This window comes from Oreochromis aureus, linkage group 17 (genome assembly GCF_013358895.1).
Source record: "Oreochromis aureus strain Israel breed Guangdong linkage group 17, ZZ_aureus, whole genome shotgun sequence".
NCBI lineage: Eukaryota > Metazoa > Chordata > Actinopteri > Cichliformes > Cichlidae > Oreochromis > Oreochromis aureus.
In genome coordinates, this window is record NC_052958.1 from 683785 (window position 1) to 705766 (window position 21982).

Below are 21982 nucleotides of genomic sequence, written 5' to 3' on the forward strand. Positions count from 1 at the left end.
ACACACCCCTGGGGGGCTCCAGTGCTGAGAGTGATGGAGGCTGAGACATGTCCGCCCATCCTTACTGCCCGTGGTCTGCCAGTTAGGAAGTTGGAGATCCACTGACACATAGATGAGCTGAGTCCCAGGTGCTCCAGTTTGGTGGTGAGTGTGGAGGGATTATGGTATTAAATGCAGAGCTGTAGTCGATGAAGAGCATTTTAACATAATTCCCCTTCTAGTGTCCAGGTGAGTGAGTGATGTGTGGAGGAGATGAGAGATGGCATCGTCTGTGGAGCGATTTGGACGGATGCGAACTGTAGTGTGTCCAGTGTGTCTGGTAGTGAAGAAATGATGAAGTCTCTGACCAGGCGTTCAAAGCACTTCATCACTACTGAGGTGAGGGCTACAGGCGATAGTCATTGAGAGAAGCAGGGTGGGGTTTCTTCGGGACAGGAACAATGATGGACTCCTTGAAGCATGTGGGGATCACCGACTGAGATAAAGAGATGTTGAATATCTCAGTGAACACAGGTGCTAGCTGGTATGCGCAGTCCCTGAGGATACGACCTGGGATGCCGTCTGGTCCTGCTGCTTTCCTGGTGTTCACTCTCTTGAAGGCTCTCCTCACGTCATGCTCAGAGATGACGAGCACGTTTCGGTGTTGGCAGTATCTTCCTGTCTGCAGCCGTTAGCGCCGCTAAGCGCTAGCATCGTTGTAGTCCTTAGCTGCAGCCTCGAAGCGAGCATAGAAAGTGTTCAGCTCGTCTGCCAGAGTCCCGTTCGCGTTCGTCAAACCGGTTGTTGGTGCTTTATAGTCCGTTATTGTCCTTAATCCCGCCACAGGCTCCTAGAGTCACTCTGTTGGAGTTGTGACTCTAGTTTCCTCCGTAGCGCTGCTTCGCCTCTTTCACCGCCTTCCATGCGTCGCCAAGGCAGCGGCTTTGTACGGGTCCATGTCCCCGTCGCGAGTCCCGTGTTGTAGGCAGCGGTGCGGGATCTCAGAGCGTCGCGGATGGTTTTATCCACCCACGGCTTCTGGTTGGGAAACGTTGTGATGGTCTTTGTCTCCACGGTATCATCCGCTGGTTTCGATGAATCCCACCACCGCTTCCGTAAACACGTTGGCGTCATCATCGGAGCTGTTCCTGAACATGTCCCAGTCTGCGTCGTCGAGTGCGTCCTGTAACGCTGACCACCGATTGGTCCGTCCAGCGCGCGACCTTCCTCTGAACCGGAACTTCCTGTTTCAGCCTTTGTTTGTATTTTGGCATGAGGAAGATGGCGGCATGATCGGTTTTGCAAAACGGAGGGCGAGATTGTGCCTTGTAGCCGTCCTTGACCGTAGTGTAGCAGTGGTCCAGTGTCCTTTCACCTCTGGTGGGGCAGGTGATATGTTGGTGAAAGTTCGGCGCTGCGCTGCTTTGAGGTTGGCACTATTGAAGTCCCCGTCACAATAAGCGCCGGGCGTCCCGGTGTTGTGTCTGATGCGGGTGAGAGCCTCATGCAACTCGCATAAGGCAGTGTCCGTGTCCGCTTGTGGTGGTATATAAACGGCACTTATAATGACCGATGTAAACTCGAGGTAGATAAAAGGGACGACACATGATGGACAGTAGTTCCAGATTTGGTGTGCAGGAGCGTGTGAGAGGAACAACGTTCGCGCTGTTGCACCAATTGTTGTTCACCATTAAACACACGCCGCCTCCCTTGACTTCCCGAGTCCCGTGTCCTGTCCATGCGGTGAACCGAGAAGAACTCGGCCGGCTGGATGGCGTGGTCCGCACCGCTGGGTTCAGCCATGTCTCGGTGAAGCAGAGGAGATTGCAGTCCCGAATGTCTCTCTGGAACTTTATCCTGGCCCTGAGGTCATCAAGCTTGTTCTCCAGTGACTGGACGTTGGCGAGCAGGATGCTAGGCAGAGGTGTGCGGTGTGCACGAGCTCTCAGCCTGTTCCTGGCGCCGCTCGTTTCCCCCTCGAGGCCGCCGCTTCGCGTCGCGTCCCTTTGTTCTCCCTCAAGATCTCACTCGGCCAGCTCGGATCCGGAGTTAAAACTTGAATTGTGAGTACATTGTATACCAATAGAAACAAGAGTGTCACTGTTATACCTAATGTACCCAATGGTGATGAATTTGACGATGTAAGAACGCTGAAAACTAACTTAAAAAACAAAAACGAAGAAAAGGTGGTCGGAGCAGTCGTGACGGCAGCCGACCTCACCGGCGCCATCTTATTTCCCATGTCTTATTTCATGTTGTTCGTGTGTAACGTTGAGTACGCTAACCACATTATTACATTAATGCATGTAAGGTGAACTAGCAAACACCGTCGTAGTTACATGCGGCTGTCTTCTTGTTTGATGGCAGATACTCCCTTCACCCTGGCCAAAAAGGCTAAAATGACCAAAGAAAAAGTGGGAAACAGCTAAACATGAGAGGTTTTTGGACAAAGTTTGTGTTTTTTCCATTGATTAAGCACTGCTTCCAGCCAAGAGTGAGACCATATATGCCCTATAGCTGCAGAAAAGGCTAACATTGTTATCTTTTTACAAAAAAAACAGCTGAACATGAGAGGTTTTTGGACCAATTTTGTGTTCTCCATTCTTTAAGCACCGGTTTGAGCACCGTTTAAGCACCGGCACCGTTTCAAAAGTACCGGTTTGGCACCGGTATCGGATAAAACCTAAACGATACCCATCCCTAGGTAACAGCAGAGGGGGGCTTAAAGACCTGATAGCCCCAGTGAAGTGGTTACCCATGTCTTGTTCAAGACACCAGGCAGGAGAGCAGTGCTGATTACTGAAGTGACTGTACCTTCAAATCCTACAAGCTCTAATTAAAAAACTAAATATTTTATGACTGTCAAACTGTTACCTTTGGTTACCTGTTACACTTGCAATTATTTCATTTTTATGTTCGTTTCAGATTTTTCTTCTTCTGCCAGCAATGACATAATAAACATTGAATTATTTTACACACTGGCTGCACATGCCCAGTTACCAACACAGGCACAAAGTGACAAAGACCTCTTATTGTCTGTTAGGCCGGTGTCTCTGCTTAGCTATGCTGTCTGTTTTTTCCCCTTCCACCACATCAGAGTGGAGCCTCCACCTTTATCAGCACTGGCCTTCTCCCAGACTGTCGTCAGTCCTGCTCTCCTTTGCACCTTGCTAACTGTAACCTTCCCGAGCCTCTCTGGGCTGTGGCCTTGACTTATTGGAGAAACTGGGCCAGCACAGGAAAGATGATGAGACTTGACAACAGCCCCATTGATTAGCTGTCCCCCAGGGCTGATCTGTGGGTAACTGCTTGCTGGATGGAGTCTCATATCTCCTTCCTTATTCTTTACATCCAGTATTGCCAACATCTTTTCTCTCCTCAGAAGCAGCTGTGTGTCTTGTTAGCTCTAGGACAGTACTGTTGCTCTCTTTCCCAGCTAGCTAGTGAAAAACTAACAGGTCTGGCTAGTGGGAAGGCCACAATCACAGATTTGTCCAGTTTAACAGAGTAAGTCCACATTCAGATCCACTGTGGGGATCCTTTATTTTCACTGATAGACCTCGTACTGGATCTAGTCCCCTTTAGTCCCTCAGTTTGACACCATTTTAAAGTAATTTTTCAGTTATCATTTTAAAGAAATTACTTTTCCTTGTGACAAACATTTTATGCCTGAAGTGGGTTGAGCTCCAGATCCTTTTTTCATGGAAAGTAAAATGCGGCTGTCAGTTTAATAATGGTGATGACTGTTACGGCCCAGCAGGGCCTCCTCCTGAAACTGCCCGTGTGGGTGTGAAATCAGAATAATCACTGACTTTGAGTTTTCTGTCTTTAATCTGTGGGATACTGTGGTGCGGATGTACTCACAAACCTACTAATGGCATGAATACATGCCTGAATGACTGTGCATGAGTAGCGGTACATCCAAACCCGGGTGTAGGAATTCAGCTTGAAGACTTTAGCATAGCTTCTAACTAACCAGTCTGCAGGACTGGGGAATAATTAGACTTGATAACCTCAAATGATCTCGCTGTCAGCTCATTTGTTTCACATGTTTCACATGTTCTGCTGCACCACTGAGACATTTCTGGGTCATTTGTAAAATTAGATTGCTTTATTGAAGGGTCCATGGGTCAAGGGGACTAGCGTGTTTGATGGAGATGATAAAATTGATATAAGTGAACAGTGCATCAGATGAGTATGCCAGACAAAGAACAGTAACACATCTCCATGCTAACAATGCAAAGAAACCGTTCAGAGAAACTTCAGTAAGATTTCAGAACAGATCTCAAGCTGAAAGAATAAATAACAGGTCACCCAATTAATCCGGGTTTATGTTTCAGAGACCCACTAAGACAGGACTTAGCAATGCTGAGGTCATCACTAACTGGCAACACATTTTAGACTTACAGACTTTTAGACAACAGAATCTTATCGAGAGAAATTCAATTCAGTTTTATTTATACAAATACAAATCACAACAACAGTCAGGCAGGCGCTTTATATTGTAAGGTAGACCCTACAATAATATACCGTAGGGTCTACAATGCATCTAAATTGTTGATGCTAAAATAACAGCCTAACTGTAGATGAGTATAATATTTTTTGCTTTTCTTTATCACTGTGGTTGGTGCCGTTTTTTAAATTTGTTTTATTTTGGTAGTGTTTTGCCTTCATTATCTGTTTTTAGTTTTAATGACCTTACCTTTTTTCTCTTAATTAGTTTTAGCTGTGTTCCCCACCCGTTTCCTCTTCTCTTGATTAGCTTCCTTGTGTCTTAGGCTACGTTCACACTGCAGGCGAAAGCGCATCAAATCCGACTTCTTTGACCCTATGCGACCCATATCCGATCATGGTATGACTGTGTGAACGGCACAAATCCGATATTTTCAAATCCGATCTGGGTCACGTTCGTATGTGGTACTTACTGAATCCAATATTTTAGAAAGCGACTGCTGTTTGAACGGTCATGTCGCAGTAAATCAGTTTTTTACGTCACTGACACAAGACAGACGCCAATTATCAGCGCCCGAGGAGACATCGCAAACGCTTCCTGGCCATCCAGTGTAGATGTTAGTGAAACTGATGGGAAGACAACGTTGGAGAAACGTGAACACTTTATTTGTACTGTATAATCTGCAGATTCTGACAGAAATCTGACACTATCCTTTGAAGCACCGCTCCTCTCTAAAACAGCAATAAGGATCATTATTAGGCCATATGTAAATAACACAATAACTTTATAACTTAAAGCAAAATTGGGAAACGAAAAATCCAAAACAAGTCTTTATATTAAGGCCATCAGTCAAACAACACTGTTTGGTCTGGGTCTAAACAGAGCGCGTTGTGTGTGACGTCTTCTTTCGCGCATGCGGGACGCTTTGAGGCTTCACACTAGAGCGCGTTTGCTGTCACATTTTATTTGTAGTGTGAACAAGCAGACAAAAAAATCGGATTTGATCAAAAAATCGGAATTCAGCATTAAGACCTGCAGTGTGAACGTAGCCTTAGTATAAACCAGGGGTAGGGAACTCCAGGCCTCGAGGGCCGGTGTCCTGCAGGATTTAGATGTCCTTGATCCATCACAGCTGATTTAAATGGCTAAATTACCTCCTCAACATGTCCTGAAGTTCTCCAGAGGCCTGCTAATGAACTAATCATTTGATTCAGGTGTGGTGACCCAGGGTGAGATCTAAAACCTGCAGCACACCGGCTTTCGAGGACTAACGTTCCCTACGCCTGGTATAAACGGTGTGTTTTCATTCATCCTGTTTTGCATCAAACTGTTCCCCGTGTGTTTCTGTGCTTCTGTTATTTTTATGTTAATTTTCTGCTATGTTGGACTTCCATCAGCCAAATAAAAGGGTCGACTCTTGTTTCATCAAGTCTGCCTCTGAAATTTGAATTTGGGTCCTTCATTCTACACACAACATGAGAAGAGGCATCTAAATGGTGCTTTCAGTCTACAACATATATGAGATGCACTACTTTTATTTGACAGTTTATGAACTGCCCTAATATTAAAAGAGATGTACACTGGCTTAAATGTATTTTAATGTGGGAGAGAAGGGCTGACCTGCCCGGGTCTGACTGATGAGGATATGTTAAACGGCCGACTGTCTGAGTGATGTCTAGAAAGTGATGTGGGCTTCATAAATGATCAGGAATCTTTCTGCAGTAAACCTGGTCTTGTTAGGAGAGATCCATCCCACTTTAGGTGGAGCAGCTTTCATTTCTAGAAATCTGGCAGTATTTATTAAGCCCCCCCAAATGTAACTATCCAGAGTTGGGACAAGGATGCAGACTTTTAGTCCTGCAGACACCTCTCTGCAGCCTCCCTGCTGTCATTCCCCCTCCCCACAGAGACCCCAGACCATTAATAGATAAACCTAAAAATCAGCAAAATAAAATAACTGTAAAAACAAAAATAACACTCAACTGCGTTAAAAAGTAAATTAATTAAATGTTGTGTGCCGGGGTAGTGTCCTGTATTTATGGGAAAGCAATCAATTTTGCCACTTTAAAGACATGCTAGAGCGCGATCCCATCCTCATGGTGCAGGAATGGTCCCATTCAGTACTGCAATGAGTTTGTTGATCTCCACTGTGATCGTAAAAGTTGCTGAGGTGCTTTTTCTGATTTGGAAATATTTTACAGCATTTGACTGGGACAATATTATCAGTGCTGATGTAGCTATTAACCATTGTTTCATATTCCTGTAAATCATAACTGTCCTCTTTTAAGGCAGCAATCTTAAACACACCTGAGTTTGTGGCATTAAAGCAGTCCTAAAGCACCAAATCAGTGTCTTCACTCCAAACTTTAATATTTTATTTAGTGGAGGGGCTGTTTGAGGAGCTGCCTGTACTGAGAGGAACACAGAACTATAGCTGGGTTTGGGCCACAGCCTTCTACATGCCCCTCATGTTGCTACAGAACGTTGATGGGACTTTGAAAGCACAGTCAAGAAGTTCTAGTTGTTAAAATAACAAACATGGCATCTGGGTGAGCAGTCTCATGTTTGGTGATGATGTCATGCTACTGCAGGATGTAAACAGGAAGTATAGACACAGCACTGAAGTCCCTCAGTAAATAAAAAGGTCTGCACTTCACCATCAGCATTTTGACGTTTGCTCATCATCTCCACCACCTGAATGTCCACACACCATCTATCGTTAACATAAACTGATACACCTTCACCTTTATTTGTACTCAAGGCATGTGTGTGGTCTCCACAGTGTGTTGAGTGGGTCTGTAGATAGATGGCTGAGTCTGGCTTACTTGCAGCAGTCCGGGTTTTGTAAAAATCACAGGAAAACACTGATTTCATGTTGGGATTTTTCTCTTAGCTCTATCTTGTTTTTGAGAGAGCAGACATTAGCAAAGAAAAGGCTACAGGGTCATGTGGCTCTCGTGTTTGGTTTAGCATGTAGCCCACCTCTTTTGCCACACCTCTGTCTTGGCTGCTGTTATTGATGGCTGCTCTGTGTATTTGAGCTTGGAAGTGTTACGACCTGGAGACCACTTCCTGATGAGTAGCGTTGTGATTGATTCCCTCTGTACGAGCGGCTTGTACTTTTGTTTGAGGAAGATTAGGTTGTGTTCAGATTTCTCCAGTGTGGCGGGAGCAGGCCCATGTTGAGATGTCTGGTCTGTGACTTATGGGCTCTTGGGCACCTTCAGGCCCTTTGAGCCCCAAGACTGGGAGTCATCTGCAAACTCCAGACTACCCTTTGTTGTGGGGGCAGGTTTTAGGCTGCAGTGGGCAGGGGGGGAGAGACTCCAACCTCTGGTTAATCCTTAGTTATTAATTTTAAACTCTGGCCTTCTCCTACTGCTCTTCTTCTTAATCCTTAACTAGTCATGGTAGATGGCCCCGCCCCTCCCTGAGCCTGGTTCTGTGAGAGGTTTCTTCCTGTTAAAAGGGAGTTTTTCCTTCCCACTGTCACCATTAGCTTTCCATAGGGGTCGTCTGATTATTGGGGTTTTAGGTCTTTACCCTAGAATATAAAGCGCCTCGAGGAGACAGTTGTAATTAGACGCTATATAAATGAAATTGAATTTAATCGAGTTAGCTGACTTCTTCTATTAGGAGAGGCTGAAGACTGAAGTGGCAGAACAATTACTCAGTGCTAATTGTGTAAAACTAACTCTTTTCCTTTAGGATGCTTAGTATGGCTGGTATGTGTGTGCATGTGGGAGATCTGTTTCTATGTGGCTACAACAAAGCTATTTGCGGAAAAGCAACAAGTGATTCATATGAACCTTGCAAACAGATACGATACACTTCACAAACTTCTGGCAACATTCTGTTTTTGTCATTGCCTCCAAAAAGTGTCTTCTGAAACCCTCCACTGTTTCCATGATGATAATGAAGCTAATGTTCTGCAAAATGAAACCTCATGGGCTCCCCTGAATGTTAAATACTTATATGCATGTCTCATGAGTCTGTGTATGAATGTTTAACAAATTCCAAGGCTTTTTGGACTAGCTGCATCACCACGAGTCCCTCAGTCATCTTCTGATCTGATTAGTAGATAAAACTGTGAGCCTGTTTCCAGTGGCCCCCCTCCATTCCACAAAAAAGAAACAAGGCAAATTAAAAATACTGGAAACTGTTTAGTTCTTATTTTCTAAATGAGTTTAAAAAAAACTATAGCAATTGAATTAAATCAACCTCTGCTAACTATGGCCCTGTTTTTAACAAATCTTGAGCATCATGATGTGTTGCTGATGTTCCTTTTTGTGCATCTTGTACTGAACTGCAGTACATTGTAACAGTCTACACCGTAGCAGTGCCTTGCTATCCGACCAGCTATTTGCATGAGTACAGATATGAGAAAGGAGCAGAAGTTTAGTCCACTCACCTCTGATTGCAGAGCTGGCATGCGAAGCAGTCCAGGTGGTAGACATTTTCCTTGGCCCTCATAACCATCTCGAAGGCTGGGATTAGCTTGCTGCAGGCTGCACAATTCCCCGTTACACCAAACAACCTGAGGCACAAATGAACAGATGCGAACAAAAATATATGTAAGTTATTAAAGTAAGGAATCAATGGAAAACTCCTTAGATATCTAACTTAGCACTTGGCCTCAAAACTGTTTTCTAACTCATACCTGCTTTTATTTTTCATACTTTTGTGCATTAATTCAAGGATAATTATAGTGTGAGAGCGCTGTTGAGCCAAGCAAGTAGTAATGACTTCACGAACTTCTTCACAAATAAAATTTTAATCATTACAAAATATTTTAAAAAAAGTAACCATCTCACCGACACATTATTACTTACAGCTACTTTCAATACCACTGACATTTATTTAGACTCTTTCTCAGATTGATCTTTCCGAGTTAACTTCAGTAATTATTTCCTCCAAACCATCAACGTGTCTTTTAGACCCCATTCCTACAAAACTGCTTAAAGAAGTCCTGCCATTAAATATGATCAGTCTCTCTCTCTGTTAATAGGCTACATATCAAATGCCTGGGAGCAATAATAAAACCTTTACATAAAAAGCATCTCTAGACCCAGCTGTCTTAGCTAATTATAGGCCAATCTCCAACCTTCCTTTCATATCAAACATCCTTGAAAGAGTAGTTGTCAAACAGCTAACAGATCATCTGCAGAGGAATGGCTTATTTGAAGAGTTTCAGTCAGGTTTCAGAGCTCATCACAGCACAGAAACAGCTTTAGTGAAGGTTACAAATGATCTTCTTATGGCCTCTGACAGTGGACTCATCTCTGTGCTTGTCCTGCTAGACCTCAGTGCTGCGTTCGATACTGTTGACCATAATATCCTATTAGAGCGATTAGAACATGCTGTAGGTATTACAGGTACTGCACTGCAGTGGTTTGTATCATATCTATCTAATAGACTCCAATTTGTTCATGTAAAAATCATCTAAAATCATCTAAAATAAAAATATCCTGTCTCAGAGCGATGCTGGGAAAAACTAGTTCATGCATTTATTACTTCTAGGCTACAGTGTTATACTGACTCCCTTTGCTGAATAGTGTTATATCAGGATGTCCCAAAAACTCCTTGAAAAGTCTTCTGTTGATCCAAAATGCTGCAGCTGAAATACTGACAGGGACTAGAAAGGGAGAGCATATCTTTCACAAACTGGGTTCTCTTCATTGGCTCTATGATTGTAGGGTCTTTGTCTTACAATATAGGAGATCAGGGTAACTAAAACTACTAAACTAACTAAAAACTAATCTACTCACCCTAACAACACACCCACAGAAAAGACTAATTGGAGTCCTCCTCCCCCTGCCCCTCTGATTCCTACACTAAAGATCTGTGAGGAAGATGTGCGTCTGCTCTTCCAGAGACAAAGACCCAAAAGGGTCCAGGACCTGTTACACTCATGCCTGAAAGCCTGTGTCAACCAACTGGCCCCTCATCTTCACCTGGATCATTAACAGATCTCTGGAGCTGTGTGAAGTTCCCCCCGTTTCAAACTCTCCACCTTCACAGAATTAAAGTACTACAGGCCTGTCACCCTTACGTCTGTGGTCACAAAGTCCATTGGAAGGATGGAAATGACATCACAGAGCACCTGCTGGACCCCCTGCAGTTTGCCTACTGGGCAAACAGGTTGGCTGAGGATGCACTCAGTATGGGATTGCATTACATCCTGCATCACCTCCACCAACTTGGAACGTACGTCAGGATACTATTCGTGAACTTCAGCTCAGCCTTCAACAAAGTAATCCCAGACATCTCCATCCGAAGCTCACCCAGCTTACAGTGCCCGCCTCCACCTGTGACTGTATCACGAGCTTCCTGACGGACAAGCAGCAGGTGAAGCTGAGGAGCATTACATTGGTCTGATCCAGAACGATGAGGAGTCCACGTACAGAAAAAGGAGGTTGACCAGCTGAACCGCAGTCCAATCCTTTATTAGTGTGCACAAACTTGGCCAAATAAAGAGCATTCTGATATAGAGCGCCTTCAGGTGACTAATGTTGAAATGTGGTGCTATATAAATACAATTTACGTGAACTGAATTGGTGTGTTTGGAGGACACATGCATCACGTCATGTTTGTGTTTTGTAAAGTGTTACAGTGTTTTGGGAAAGACAACTTATACTACTACCACCACTACTAATAGTAGTAGTATTCAGTTTAAAAGATGAGTTAATTTGCTAAGACAGAGTTTATTATGACCTGAACCATCTGGAGAATAGGAAGAGCTGCATGAGAACGCTCTTCGTGGACTACAGCTCAGCATTCAGCTCCATAATCCTCAACATCCTGACCACAACACTGGACCACCATCAGATCCCCCAGCCACCTCATCAAAGATTTCCCCCCCGGCTGTCACTCAGCACTGGGACCCGCAGAGCTGTGTTCTCAGCCCCCTACTGTACCCCCTGTTTACACATGACTGCACACCAATCCACTCAGCCAACGTCATCGGCATACTTGATGATACTGGTTGAGTGGATTGGTGGTTCTCTGACAGAGATGACGCAGTGAATTTGTCCCGCTGGTCCTCAGAAAATAACCTGATATTGAACGTTCTTAAAACAAATGAACTTATCATGGACCTCCTCCGTGTCCTGACGAAGAATAACTAGACCAGAAGCTGCTGCTGGCCTCATACCGCTCCCACTGCTTGGGTGTTTGTTACGCAGGAGCAACTGCTGAGAACAGGAAGGCTGTGCAGAGGGTAATTAACACCACCCAAAAAATAATTGGCTGCCCTGGAGGCCATTGTAAGCCTCTTCTGCCTCAGGAAAACCAGCGGCATCACAGTTGACCGCTTGCATCCCACCCATCCCCTGTTTGACCCGCTGCCCTCCGAACGGCGCCTCAGGTGAATCGGGTCCACCTCCAGACTCACAGCTTCTTCCTCTGGGGCATTCGGATTATTAACAAACATCCACCCATCTGAGCCACGGTCTGGGTAACCTCATCGCTCAGGCCACTCCTACAGACTCTACTCAGACCAAATCATCTGCACTACTTCCAAGAACTTTGCCACCTGCCCTCTAATGTCCGCCATCCTGTTGTTTTGTGTTTATTTCTCCTGTTTGTTATTTATTCCCGCTGTCTTATTCTATTCTATTGTATTCTGGCAAGAAATCACAAACTTGTACATAAAAGATTTGTATGCACAATTCATGCTCAGATTTGTTCTTACACCCTGTTTATGAATGAGGCCTAATTATTTGTCTTCCCTTTATTTCCACATTGTTATTTTTAAAATGAGTTTTTAGTCGTCTCATAGATGTTAGAGTGTCTGTGAAGGTTCTCAGTCATCCAGGTCTTTAAACAGTCAAACGTTCAGTGGTCGGTTCGTTGGTAAACGTGTTCGGAAATAGTTTTTTTTATGAATCAACAGAAATTTCTGCTTTGAGCTCAGGATTTACTTTCACTGTTAAACAAGTTTGACTCCATCTGTATCTCATGCATGTATTTTATTATTCTGGGAAATTCCCTAGAGAGAATTATGGAGATGCAACTACTTCTGTTGCTTTTGGTGAACGAGAAGGAGAGTGACAGGTGTCAGAGAGGATTTTTCCACTGAGACATACATGGCCCCTGCTTCAGTCACAAAAATACGCCACAGTGAAAAATGGCAGGGCCACAGCTTGTGCCATCGAAATAGATGGGACGTGGCCAGCTCTGTTGCCCAGGGAGGACCTTATTATTGTGTTCCCTGCTCCAGGGACATTAATGTGACCATTCGTTACTACTCAGTGACCAAGACCAGGCTAGCAAGAGCAAACACATATCTGATAACAAAATCACATTACAAAATAACCTATTAGGCAGAGTTCTGGAGGCACTTTTAGCCTCCATTGTTAAAATGATAAAACAGCATGCCACTCAGTCTGTAAGAGATCACCATCTGATGAATGAACTCGGAGCGTGGGATATGCAGGGTTGTTTATTAACCTTCAGAAAGGATGTTTCCCAGGGGCAAAGAAGCAGATTGTGCTCATATGAATATCTACAGAACTAAGGGCCATTGTCAACATACCTTCAGACAGTGAAGCATATCTCTTGTTACACAGTAATTGGGTGAAAAACAAATAGGACCTATTTGATGGATTAGTGTTGGCTTAATTAAAGGAATTCTGCATTTCCATCGGAGAAATGAAAATTGGGTGGCATCTCTTCTGATTTGGTTTTTTTCCTTGCAGAAAACTGGATTTTATGAAAGTTTTTGCTGATTTGTCCACTTGCAGAGACAATACGTGTTCGAGCACAGCAGCTTTGTACAACAACTGTTTGGACCATCAGTTACACTGTAGCTTTCTCTCACTGTACACAGGCACATGTGAGGAGGGCGTCTTTGCCATTCAGCAGCTGAATCAGTAGTTGGATAATAAATGATTGCCCTTAAAAATGAATCATTCCAAGTTTTCAGGATTCTGTTTGAATCTAAATGGTATTCAGTTTTGGCATTTTCTGGGTCTAGCCATGCTCTCCTCTCACCTCCTGGAAACGTATGGCAGCCTGTGCAGTGGAAAAGAACTGACACTTTGCTTTAGAAAACTTCAGGTGAAAGTCCTCTGGTGGCTTGATATGGTGGATGGTTAAATCAGTAAATAGGCCTATGACTTTCCTCTGAGGTTGATTGAATTAAAATGTAACACGAGAGCACAAAACCTTAACAAAAGTATCATTTTATCTTACGTAATGCAGAAGTGATTGCACACTGTGCAAGATCGTTTGCTAAAACAAAGAAAAAAGTAATGATTAAAAATTCCCTCGTGATCTTTGCACAAACATTAACTGAAAGAAAAATATAGACTGCGATGCATACACACCCAAATATGACAGGTTCCTGTCCAAGATGTGTGTTTTGAATAAAACTGTAACTAAATAAATCAAATTGCAATTAAAAAATTAAGGATTCACATAAAAATTTGCACTCTTTGGGAATCTCTCCTGGTGTTCTACCTGGTGTGCAACCGTAAATTATAAACGATGAATTAACAATACAATAAATTAGCGTTCATTGACTTTGCAGTGGGTATGCTTTTCAATCAGCTGAGTGCAATTAATCAAATTAATCAGTTTAGAGGAGGACCCCCCCCACCCCCGAAAAAACAAAACAGTGACATTCAGCTATTAAACTAAAATATTTTTGTCTTATCAATGATTTGTTTAGATTCTACAAAATAAAAGAAATCTTTCACGTTTGCCTGGGGTTGTTTTATAATATCAGTTGCCTCTAACAATGATACAGTATTAGTCTGAATGAAAATGGTCATTTATTTGTTATTTTTGAAACAATGCATTAATTGATTTTCTACTAAATGACACAGAAAATGAAACATTTAAGTTTTATTTTTATTTAAGAATGATATGTATTTTTTTGCTGCATAATTCATCGCCTACCTTTCTGTATGACTTCAACTATCTCCTTAAAGATTAAAAACCTTCTAAAAACCTATACTAATGGGAACATATGACCAGTTTAAACGTATTCCTGGAGTCTCTTAAAAAGCCGAGTCTAAGCAGGATTCAGTCTTTGCTGTCCTGCTGGCTGCCAAAGGCTGTTCAAACAAGTAGTACACAGTAGACCTCGGCTCACCCAGTAAGGAAGGAAGATGGATGAAGTTTACCTGCCATCCGTCTTTCATTGCTTGACCAGTTGTACAAGACCCAGGGCCTGTGAGTCTGATGGTACCAGATTGTGACTGGTAACAAATACAGCAGTAAAATAAGTACTGAGGTGCTATTCACATAAAATTCTCCTCACATGTCAATAACAACGAATGCAAAGAAACCAAACCATTTGATGTCCATAAATGATATAACAATGAGAAATGACGGGTAAAAGTGATTGAACACGTTTACTGGAATCTATTTAAGACTTCAGGCAGAAGCCTCAGTTGGTGATAAAAGCTTCACGAGGCCTCCTGTATGGTGAAACTAGTCGCACACATTGTTTAGGTGATTTTGGCCCATTCTTCCACACAAAGTCCCGAAGGTTCTATGAAGTTTCAGCACTGGAGTCATGCATGGTGAGGGTACATGCAGAACATGTTTTCTTTGAAACAACCATACCTGCAGATCGCAGGTCTTTCTAAGTGCTCCTTGGCTCTTAGACAACTCTTCTGATCATTTTTCTGACTCTGTCTGAAATCTTGTGCTCGCTGGAACCGACAGTGGATTTAAAATTATTGTGTAACCAATGCCACAGTATATTTGGCAACCACAAGTTTGTGAAAGTCTTACGAGAGCTCACCATGAGGTGTTTCTTGTGTGACACATTTTATAGGCCATCAGCTGTAAATGAACCTGCTGATATTAATTTGCATTAAGTGGCAGGACTGCTTTCTAATTACTGATACTATCATGACTCTACATGTCTTTATGCATCTGCCTTTCTTCATGTGTTCAATACTTTTTCCCTGTGTCATTTCTCATTATTACTTTTAACTTAATTATAGACATTTATGGTTTGATTTCTTTGCATGTGTGGATTGGATGGGTTATTACTGACATCTGGTGAGAGCTGAATAGAAAATTAGAAAATTGGTGAAGTGTTGCTTATTTGTCATCTGCATCTTGTCCAGACTGTCGGTGGTACAGCGGTTGGACATATCTAGAACAGTGTTGCTTGTGCTTTAAGAGAACACCAGGCATCACATATGCTTCATACCTAAGAATAATAATGTATCTTTAAAGAGGTCAAAAGGTTTTAATCCAGTGGACCCAAATTTTATGTTTCTTTTTCTTGTTAAAACATGTTTTTGCTCATTTATTCAGCTTCCATGACTTCACCATACTGTCCCACACCACGTAGCTCAAAATGGTCGAGTGACACAGCGGCTCTAGTGACGGCTTTTCACTCTGTTGGTCGCCATGTGTGTTTCTGAACCTGCTCTATAAAATATTAAGTAATTTAAGTCCATATTACACCACAGGCCTTATCACAGTTTTCCCAGTGCTGACCAACACTAGGTAGTCAGCGGGATAAATACAGGCGTGATTCCAAGATGGCTGCCAGGTGGCAGTACTGAAGAACTTCTAATGCTTGTGTGAAAACATCTCTGGAGTTACAGCATTAATGGAAAAGAATAATAATAATAGTAGAAACAATATAACATTAAGAAACTAAGTGGTCATTAAACATGGCCTCCAAATATATCTATCATCAGGTTGCTGTTGAATGGTGTCTTATTTTATATTTTATTAGCACCACACATTAGAGACAAATATAATATGTGAAGAGACTAAATCTAACTCATCTGCAGGCACAGTTACATAAATAAATAAAAAAAGACATCAGTTGACCCGTCTATCATTCATTTGTCTGAGTTTTCCAGCACAGGAGAACAATTGGATTAATCCAGCTTGGACAGCAGCTGCTGATAGCAGCAGAGCTTCAAGCAGCCATCTGAAATCCTGATAGCAGTCTTGCTCTCCACTTCCTTCCCCAAACCCCAATCTCTTCTATCCCTCTTATCACATCAGTTGCTCCAGCCTCAGCAGGCATTCATCAGCTGCTGGATTAGAATTTGTTTCCTAACAAACCATTGATCATCAGCCTATTACTAGGCAAATGACAGTTAATTACCCACTACATTAACCACCGGGACCTGGGGACTGACTCCCTGTGCCATCAGTCAACATGATGAATGTGGCAAGTTCAGTAATGCACAACCATTCCCTCATCCGCCTGTCGTGCTGAGAACAACCCCTGGATCTCACTTCTAGGCACCCAGAAAGAAATCTATGGCAATCTGCATAATTACAGACCCCGGGTTAATAACAGCCAAATGATTTCTAGCATCTCAGCACAGGATTTTTAATGGGGTTGTTCTTCGTCCAGTTTTGTCTGATTTGGAATTTAGTCACAGCTGGAAAAAAAAAGTTTAAATGATAAAATACAACAAAAACCAGCAAAACAAACATTACCTATGAGAAACGCACAAGACGGAGAACACAAACAGAAATATGGATCTGCTGCAGGTGCTGATGTGAACTGTGTTAGGTTAAAGTTAATGTTGGAAGATCTAATCAGACTCATGTAGTTTACATACCCTGCATGTATGACTACTGATTGTTGTTAAAACACATTTTTATTTCATTTTCTGTGGGGATAATCTGGGATAAGACTCTCCTCCTTGAGTCCTGGGGAAATCCTGAACCTGCAAGCTCTATCAGTTCTCATTTCTCATTTTCTTTCTAACCTTAACCTAACTCACTTGGAGTTCAACCCAGTTCTTAATTGGTAAGTATGTTGCTTTCAGCATTTGTACTGAGAGGCTAGCGCCTGCCACACACACACAGACGGTGGTTTTGTTATTGAAGAAAGCTGAGAAAAAAGTAGTCCAGCAAATACATTTGCAGTGCCAGAAGAGGGCGGCTGGTGCAGTTGTCGACCATCAGCTAATCAGGTTTCCTCTAAAATAAAAAGAAGTAGTGTGCTGGAACCAGTATCTGTGTGTAGAGTAAGCTGGATCGAGAATGAACTGAGCGACACTGGGTCACTGGGCTATAAGCTGGGCACAGAGTAAATAAACAGGCTCACAAGCTTAACCACAAACTGTGCACGACTATGTGCTGGGAATTCCTGGTGGGGCAGCTTGGTGCTACACTGGTGCCTAACTTTACCTCATACACAGGACTGGACCCACAGCCAGTGCCAGCTGTGGTGCAGATGTTGGTGTAACAGGCTGCCATACACCAAGAGCCAAACCACCATCTAGAGCTGTTCATTGCAGCCAGCTGGAGGCACTGCAGGCTCAGGCCAAATGGCACACTCAGGTGCCTGAAAGCCTTGTGGGCCATGGCGTAACAGCCGCTACTTACCAAACTTCATAATATGGGGGAGGCAGATGACCCACAGTCATTCCTGGATATCTTTAAGGCCACACCTCGAAGCGATTGGGTGTTAACCTTCTAGGTAGCTCATTACAACCTGATGACTGGTCACATGGGATACGATAAAACAATGGACTGAATTATGTCTCAATTCTTACTGGCTAGACATCTGTGGTGGTGTGTCTCTGTGGAGTCAATCCTGCCTGGAATGCCAGTTAGTGAATCAGCCAGCCATTTACCATCAGTGGAGGTACCATATGAACACATTGGCAAGGACCGCCTCAAACGCTTTCACCAGATTGTCGGGATATTGTTGATTTTAGTGCCGGTGGATTAAGCAACATTAGGCAGTGTTGTGCAACATCACTGTGCACTGTTTCAGGAGCCCAATGAAAGACAGTTTAGAGATTTTTACTCTTTCACAGAAGACTTGTTCTAGGTCCAGCCAAGGGCTGTCTAACAAACAGGGGAAGCTGTTTGAGTCTGGAGGTGTGGGCCTTGATTGATCTGAGGCCCCGACTGGAGCACAGCAGGTCAAAGAGGTGATGGGCGGGGTACATGGGGTCACCTGGTTTTCCTGAGGCAGGAGGCAATGGGCTTCGGGGGGGAGGGGTACAGCTGATGTAGTCCAAGGCTTAAGTCTCAGGTCACCTCCTATTGCCCATGTGCAGTTCCTGGATTCATCAACAGGACTCGTGTGATCCAGACAGTGGTCCCAATGCTATTAGGGATCTTGAAAAAGCAGATAGCTAGTTTGCAAAGCCAGTTAGCCTCATTTGCATCACAGGGGAAGCTGAATGGACATACCAAAAAGAAAACCTGTAAACTGAAGATGGACAGCACAAATCTAGATGTGCAGAAACTGACAAAAGCAAAGCCAACAGGCAGCCCTAGGCCTTGGTATTGCTTTCAGTGTGGAGAAGATGAGTATATTGTCTCTTTTTGTGCAAATACTGCAAATTCTGCCCTAGTATTTGAAAAGAAGAAGCAGCTGGAGTAAAAACAGCATGCATTGGAAAGGCAAAGCTATCCCAGCAACTCCGACTCACCAGTGAACTAGATCCAGTCTCTGGTGCAAGACAAACAGGGGCTAAAAATGTGTGGAATGTCCCACAGACAGAGATTAACAGCAAACACACAAATGTATGAATCTAGGAAGCATGAATTATTGTTTTTTACAACTGGAATGCTCAAAAGTCTTAACTGGTACCAGAAGCAAACCTCAAGTGATCATTAAGTGTGTCCATTTGGCTCACAAGTGACTGCTATTCCCCAACCTTTTCATGAACGGCACGTCAGAGCAGGACATTAAGGCACACTGTGACCTCTTGGAGGTTGAAGGGGTGAATGGACAGACACAGACAACTTTCACTTTTCCAAGAGTTTCTGGGTCTGCCTGTTGAGGTTAACTTTCATAGTTCTTGATGTTCGGGCTGCCTCAGAGTGCCTCTTACTGATAGGTACAAACAGACTATGATATTTACCCTGAAACTCCAAAGCCAATTGTCCATACCAATCACTCTAGCATCAGTTACTATAGTACTGCGAAACTGCAGGGCAGAATGTCTCATGTTGTCCCAGCAGGCCCCACTGTGGTTGCAACTGGCAGTGGTCTTCAGAATATGAGATCAGCTGTTGTTGAGCAGCCCTCCTCTGCCTTTAACTGGTGGTTTATTATTGCACACTTGTCTGGTTGAGCTGTCACAACTTTAAGCTCCCAGTTGTGATTATGATCTGAATCTGGTGCGGGTCCTCGTGTGTGAGCACACACCTGAGGACCCGCAAATTCAAGGAAACTGTTTTGTGAGCGTTTAGCTGAGATTCTGATGATTATACCAGACCTGGAGGCACAGCTTTGTCTGTCTCTCTTCCACAGCATGTCTTTATCCTGTCTTCCTTCTCTCACCCCAACCGGTCGCAGCAGATGTCCCCGCCCCTCCCTGAGCCTGGTTCTGTCGGAGGTTTCTTCCTGTTAAAAGGGAGTTTTTCCTTCCCACTGTCGCCAAAGTGCTTGCTCATAGGGGGTCATATGATTGTTGGGTTTTCCTCTGTATGTATTATTGTACAGCGCCTTGAGGCGACTGTTGTTGTCATTTGGCGCTATATAAATAAAATTGAATTGAATAGCTCGTCAAACCAGATGTTCTCCCTCTGCCCCGGTACCAGGGGCGTTGGGGTTCAACACATTAACAACACCGTGCTTGTCCGACACAGCCTCGGGACATCGAAGCTCTCTGCAGGCACATTCAAGAGTTTCTTGATATTCAAGTAATTAGAGAGTCAGTCTCCTTTCTCTTCACCTATTGTGGTAGTCCGGTTGTGCACACACTATAGGAAACTCAACTTTCAGACGATAAAGGATGCCTTCACACTTCCCAAGCTAGAAGCCACTTTGGTTGGGTTTTGGGGCCAGCGGGGGTTTTTCTGCTTGACCTAAAGTCTGTTTATTATCAGATTGAGGAAGAGGAAGCAGATAAACCCAAGACTGCCTTCATCCCCCCCTGGGCTTCTGTGAATTTAACTGCATGCCTCAAGGTCTGACAAATGCATGAAGCAAACTTCAAAGACTAACGGAGACATGCATGGTGGATAGGCACTTGAAAGAGGTAGTAGTTTTCTCATTGACTTGACTGTGTTCTCCAAAACCCTGAAGGAACATGAAGCAAGGATGTTGGAGGTTGGACCGGTACCGGTCTGTGAGAGTTGAGGCTTGGGTGTGAAATTTATGGTTTTCAGGGTTTTTATCGTTAACTCGCTTTCCCTGGGTCTTTTCCCGTGTGTTATGAATAAATCTTCTTTTTTTTTGGTACCGATACTGGTTTTATTTTGTTTTATTTATCGGCGACACCTTAAAGGCCGGTCCATGAAAAGATTGTCGGACATAAACCGATCCGTGGCGCAAAAAAGGTTGGGGACCGCTGGATTAAAACGATCACCTGGGGCATGTGGTGCCCTGCAGTACAGCTGAGATGGTTTCAGAGAAGATCTCTCCCCTTTGTACCTGCCCAAGTCATCAGAAACTCAGAGAAATTCATCGACGCAAACCTGGATTGAAGGGTATAGATTCCACAGTTCCAGTTAACTGGATGTTGAGTCAACCCACAACTTTGATGTGATTGTCCACACATCTCTGAATCCAGGCGTATTTGGCCTATTATAAAATTGTTGGTGTCCCTCTGATAGATTTATTTGGGTTTCCTAATGAGCCTACATTACATTTTACAATGGAAAAACTATAAAAAGAAATTCACCACTTTGAACTTGAGATATCATATCGGCTTCAGGACGGATCCAGCCATAAAACTCTCTAAAATTTTAACCTCTAAAAATGGGGGACAGGGTATAAACTGGCTTCAATTCTTAAAGGGTTCATGCAATTTTTTGTAATTAAAGCTTCAGTTTACTCACATACTGACTGTTTGCACAGAGGAAAAACTACAAACGTCTTTGTCCCAAATAGGGATGGGTACCGGTGTCCGGTGCCATGATGGGACCGGTTCTGACATAAACGGTAGTAACCAGACCGAAAAGCAGCGCACATTTCGGTGCTTTATTTCGGTGCTTTTTTTTTTTCCTGAGCCAATTCTAGCCAATCATTTTACGTTTCCGAGGATAGTAGGCGGGGCCAGGTACGTACGTTCTTTTAGAGCAGAGCTACAGATTAAAAATGCCCAAGGCGAAGCGATCAAAAGTCTGGCTGTACTTCACAGCAAAAGATGCAAACTCAGCAGCCTGCAACAAGTGCTTTAAGCTGATACTGTGATACTGTCAAAGGAGGTAACACCTCAAATCTGATGAAACACCTGGCGACGCATAGCGTTTTTTTTTAAAGCCGAGAAATGCACCGTGTTTGATAGCTTGCTGCGAGACCTCACACCATGCACATCTACTGCGGGTGTGGTGCCTGTTATCGGACCCGGAGTTAGCAACATCCCCCAAAAACCCGACGAGTAGAGTCCTGGCCCCTAGCCCTGTCAGCGTAGCAGAAATGATGAGGATGATGATGGCAGCAGCAGCCGTTCTCCTCTGCGTGAGTAGCTTCATGTTGTTCGTGTGTAATTAACGTTGAGTACGCTAACCACATTATTACATTAATGCATGTAAGGTGAACTAGCAAACACCGTCGTAGTTACATGCGGCTGTCTTCTTGTTTGATGGCAGATACTCCCTTCACCCTGGCCAAAAAGGCTAAAATGACCAAAGAAAAAG

General features: G+C 43.6%; 1 protein-coding gene across 3 annotated transcripts in view; it reads right to left on the reverse strand.

Moving 5' to 3' along the window:
- Window positions 1-21982, reverse strand: part of lmo3 (LIM domain only 3) — a 55619-nt gene that overhangs the window by 4251 nt on the left and 29386 nt on the right. For all 3 annotated transcript variants that reach the window (XM_039600626.1, XM_039600625.1, XM_031754984.2), the window contains one exon: window positions 8844-8969. In XM_039600626.1, coding sequence (XP_039456560.1) covers window positions 8844-8969 — 126 coding nt within the window. The remainder of the gene's footprint in view (window positions 1-8843; window positions 8970-21982) is intronic.